At 28.9% G+C, this 3,828-nt stretch overlaps 1 protein-coding gene across 1 annotated transcript; it reads right to left on the reverse strand.

Moving 5' to 3' along the window:
• Nucleotides 1-359: 359 nt before the first annotated feature.
• LOC146926858 (uncharacterized) lies at nucleotides 360-2,315 on the reverse strand. Its single transcript, XM_085700303.1, has 3 exons — nucleotides 1,813-2,315; nucleotides 859-999; nucleotides 360-719 (listed from the first exon to the last, which is right to left on the reverse strand). Exons 1-3 carry the CDS (start codon nucleotides 2,299-2,301, stop codon nucleotides 390-392), a joined length of 960 nt encoding a protein of 319 aa, XP_085556429.1. The 5' UTR covers nucleotides 2,302-2,315; the 3' UTR covers nucleotides 360-389.
• Nucleotides 2,316-3,828: the final 1,513 nt, after the last annotated feature.

Genomic DNA, 3,828 nt, shown 5'->3' on the forward strand with positions numbered 1-3,828 from the left:
TTTCTGCATAATCATATATAAATTCATCTAATTATATGAAAGGGACTTCATAAGAAATGTCAAAGTTCTCTTACTAGAGATTAACTCATTTTAACAAAATACAGTGCAGCCTAAGAAATGCTCAAATTTAACCATTCATTCTATCCTCATATCCACTTCTACAACTCTTCCCTATTGAAAATCAAATTTTATAGCTACTTAGATGCATATATTCTTTCTGTCAAGGAAATCAAAATAAAGTGCAAATTTCAACAATTAATAACACACACAGTAGCAAGTTCCAGTTCTATTCCACACAAAAATCACATCACACTAACACAAAAATTTGCAAATCATTGGTTAGAAGTTAAGATAATTACCTGTGATACGAGATAGATCAATTCTTAATTTCAGAGTTCCCAATTCCATTCTTTTTTTTCTGACTTTAATATGATGGAAAGACAACTTGAACCTCTTGGTAGCGATAGTAGATCTTTTGCCTCGTCCACAATCATCGAATCACAAATTACGTACATCTTTTCCATCATTTTGGCTCTAGTAATCAAAAGTTTGGCAAGTTTCACTTCCTGCTCTTTGCCTGTAAATCCCCTCAGTGTAACAAATTTTAGCTTTTTATAGAGTTCAAAATAGAACGTTTCTCGTGTCTCCCAGAACATTGACTTAGAATATGGCAAAGCATCGTGATCGGAAGCAATAGAGGAAACTGAAGCTTTCTGTACCTGTAAAACACAAATACATTTCAAGCATTATAATCTTTATGCACATAAAATGTTATTATCTAATATAAATATTCAATAAAAAAAATTAACTACATAAAGATTAAAGTATAAATGTATAGTAAGTTTTCTAGAGACATACCGGTATAGTAATTTCTAGAGTATTGAGTTTGTTGCAGGACATTAGTACATACGAAAGTGCCATAGCTTCTCTTATGTTATTCAAATCCAAATCAATTGACAAGGCCGAAAGATTTTGAAAAATGTTGATCGATCGAGATTCCTGCATTGAAGAGATAGTTAGCACAACTACGTATTATATCTAAAGAAAAATAAACACTTTTCAAGAAAAATATTTAAACTAAGATATCAGCCCTTTTCATGCTTTAACCAAACTTCAGCCCTTTTTTTCATCTTAACTCAAACAGAACCTTTAAACTAAGAAATCAACACTGAAAACTCAAATAGCACAAAGTTACATACTTTGATGACCAAATTTAATCAAGGATCATAAAAAATATTGAATTATCATAACAGAAACTACAAATTATAAGCATAGAAGAAATTAATAGAGTTGGAGAAGACTTACAAAAAGATCACTGCAATTTTCTAGAATATCTTGAGTTTTCAGAATGCTTTGATTGCAAGCAGAAGAGAATCTCAAGAGTTTTTCGGAGTAAATTCTGAGACTCTTTGGAGGGCAACTTAAAGAATCAATCACCAAAACTTGAAGCTCCTCAACATTAACATATATCTCACTAACATTCAACCACGTAAGCTCCAAAGTTTTAAGACTTCGGTTTTCAATTTTGAGACTAGTGAACCCTTTTGAGTATAGGAGACTAAACTTCTCCAAACCAACACAATTTTCCAAAATTCCATTAATGGTAGTATTTTCCATAAATATATTCCTCAACTTCAAAATTTTCAAATTTTCACAACTTTCAAATGCGGTTATAACCGAATTTTGAAGTTGATAATTTGTCAGCTCAAGCGAACACAAATTCGAAAATACCTTAGGCTTAAATTCAGTCATCACAAAAATTTTGTTAAATACATGAATTGAAGGCTTACACTCCAAACTCAAATAACTTACCTTTTCTCTCTCGAAAACAAACTCAACCCAAGCTTTCACATCTCCAAGAACAAGACATTCAGGCAAATGTTTGAAGCAACAACTAACGAAATTACCTTCGTGTTGAAGCAATATAGTGTTAACAATTTCAGCATATTTGATAGCATCTTGTTTAGTGACATATTTTGGATTTAAAAACAAGGATTTGTTCATGCGAGTCCAATCAAAATCAAGGTGCAATGCATTCTTCCATAAATTTATCCATCTATTAGATAAAATGCTTGTTCTCAAAACATCATCAATAGAAAGATAAGATATTATGCAATGCAAAATATCATCTGATAACACACTTATCATGTCTTTCCCTATATGATTGTTACTTTTTTCTTCCGAATTTTTTCCCCTTACTTTAAAAATAGTTTTCATCTTTCCCTTCAATAAAAGCATAGTTTTCTTGTAACTCCTTACTTCCCAAATAGTTTTCTTCCTGTTTCTCTCTACTCTTGGCATATTTTTCTTCTGCAATCAAAAATTTAAGAGATGTTACTGATATCGGTGAAACTATTGTGTGAGAGAGGTTTTGATCTTTGAGTATGAAGATAATATAATATAGAAAATAAACGAATTAATAATATTCTATGATGATGAGAAGAAGTGCACCTGACATTAAATCCTTTTTTTGACAATTTGACATGAAATTCTGTTGATGCTTTTGATGAAAACTCGCCAGAGAACTCAAACCAAAACTAGGTTTTTTGATGAAATAAAATTAGGTTTCTTTGATGAAATTCTGTTGATACCTTCGATGAGCACTTTAAATCAAACCAAAACTAGGTTTTTTGATGAAATAAAATTAGGTTTCTTTGATGAAATTATGTTGATACCTTCGATGAGCACTTTAAATAGGGATATGGATGAAAACAAAAACTAGGTTTCTTGGAGAGCAAGTGACGGCAAACTAGGTTATTAGATTAAGTGGATCAATCCAGGATTTGTTTAAAAAATAGAACCTAATATATATTTTTATTTTTATTTTTGAGAGGAGAACGTAATATATATATATATTTTTAGGGAGAGTGAATAACTAAATTGACACAAATTATAGGCATTAGATGTGAATAATATCAAAGGTTAAAAATACGTGCCGTTTTTAAGTGTCGTTTTGAAATAGTAACACTTAATAAAGTCGATTTTTGGATTTTTTTTTTCTATTATACCCTCATTTTAATCTATCTTATATTTGATCTATATATAAATCAAATAAAATAAAAATTTGGTATCATTAGAAATTCATAATTTTTCTAGTTACATCCAAAATTTCATTAATATATTTCATCATAACAATGAAATAGCACTCGTAGGGTTGGGTAGCTCAACTTGTTGAACCAAAATGAGTTTTGTACAATGGCTCAAAAGTTTTGATGATAACAAAGTATAAGAGAACTTGTAAAAAAAAAAAAAAAAAATATAAGAGAACAGTTGGATATGCTAATATATGTTCAAGTTTGCATGACCATACAATTAAATTCATATTGTTAAATCAAGTTTTGCTTCTAAAAAACAAGATGTTGAACATGTATAAGAGCATCTAAAGAAAATGAGAAACTGAACAATACAACGATCACACTAAAAATCAATAAATTGGTCGCCATGGACATTGTTTTTTCTTGCGATGATCAACAACATAATCAGAGCCTAAGCTTTTATGATATTTGACACATTTGTATATGATAATTTTAGGGTTTTTTTTTTTGATGTAGGGGTTCGTTTGTTATATCTTTTTTAAATGTATTAATATATTACCTTTTTGTTATAGTTTTTTTAACAATGAATTTTTTAAAGAAAACTTTAAATGAAAAATTTATTTGAATAGCATATCGTAAAAAATTATTTTAAGTATTTCATCATTTTGATACAATGTTTTTTATAATAGATTTAAAAAAAAATCCTTAAAACGAAAATATATTGTATCGTTTCTAAAAAAAATTATTTTTGAGAGACATATTATTTGATAAAAGTATGCACTTTTTTTTTTGA

This window comes from Medicago sativa, chromosome 4 (genome assembly GCF_051527215.1).
Source record: "Medicago sativa cultivar Bolivia chromosome 4, Bolivia_mono, whole genome shotgun sequence".
NCBI lineage: Eukaryota > Viridiplantae > Streptophyta > Magnoliopsida > Fabales > Fabaceae > Medicago > Medicago sativa.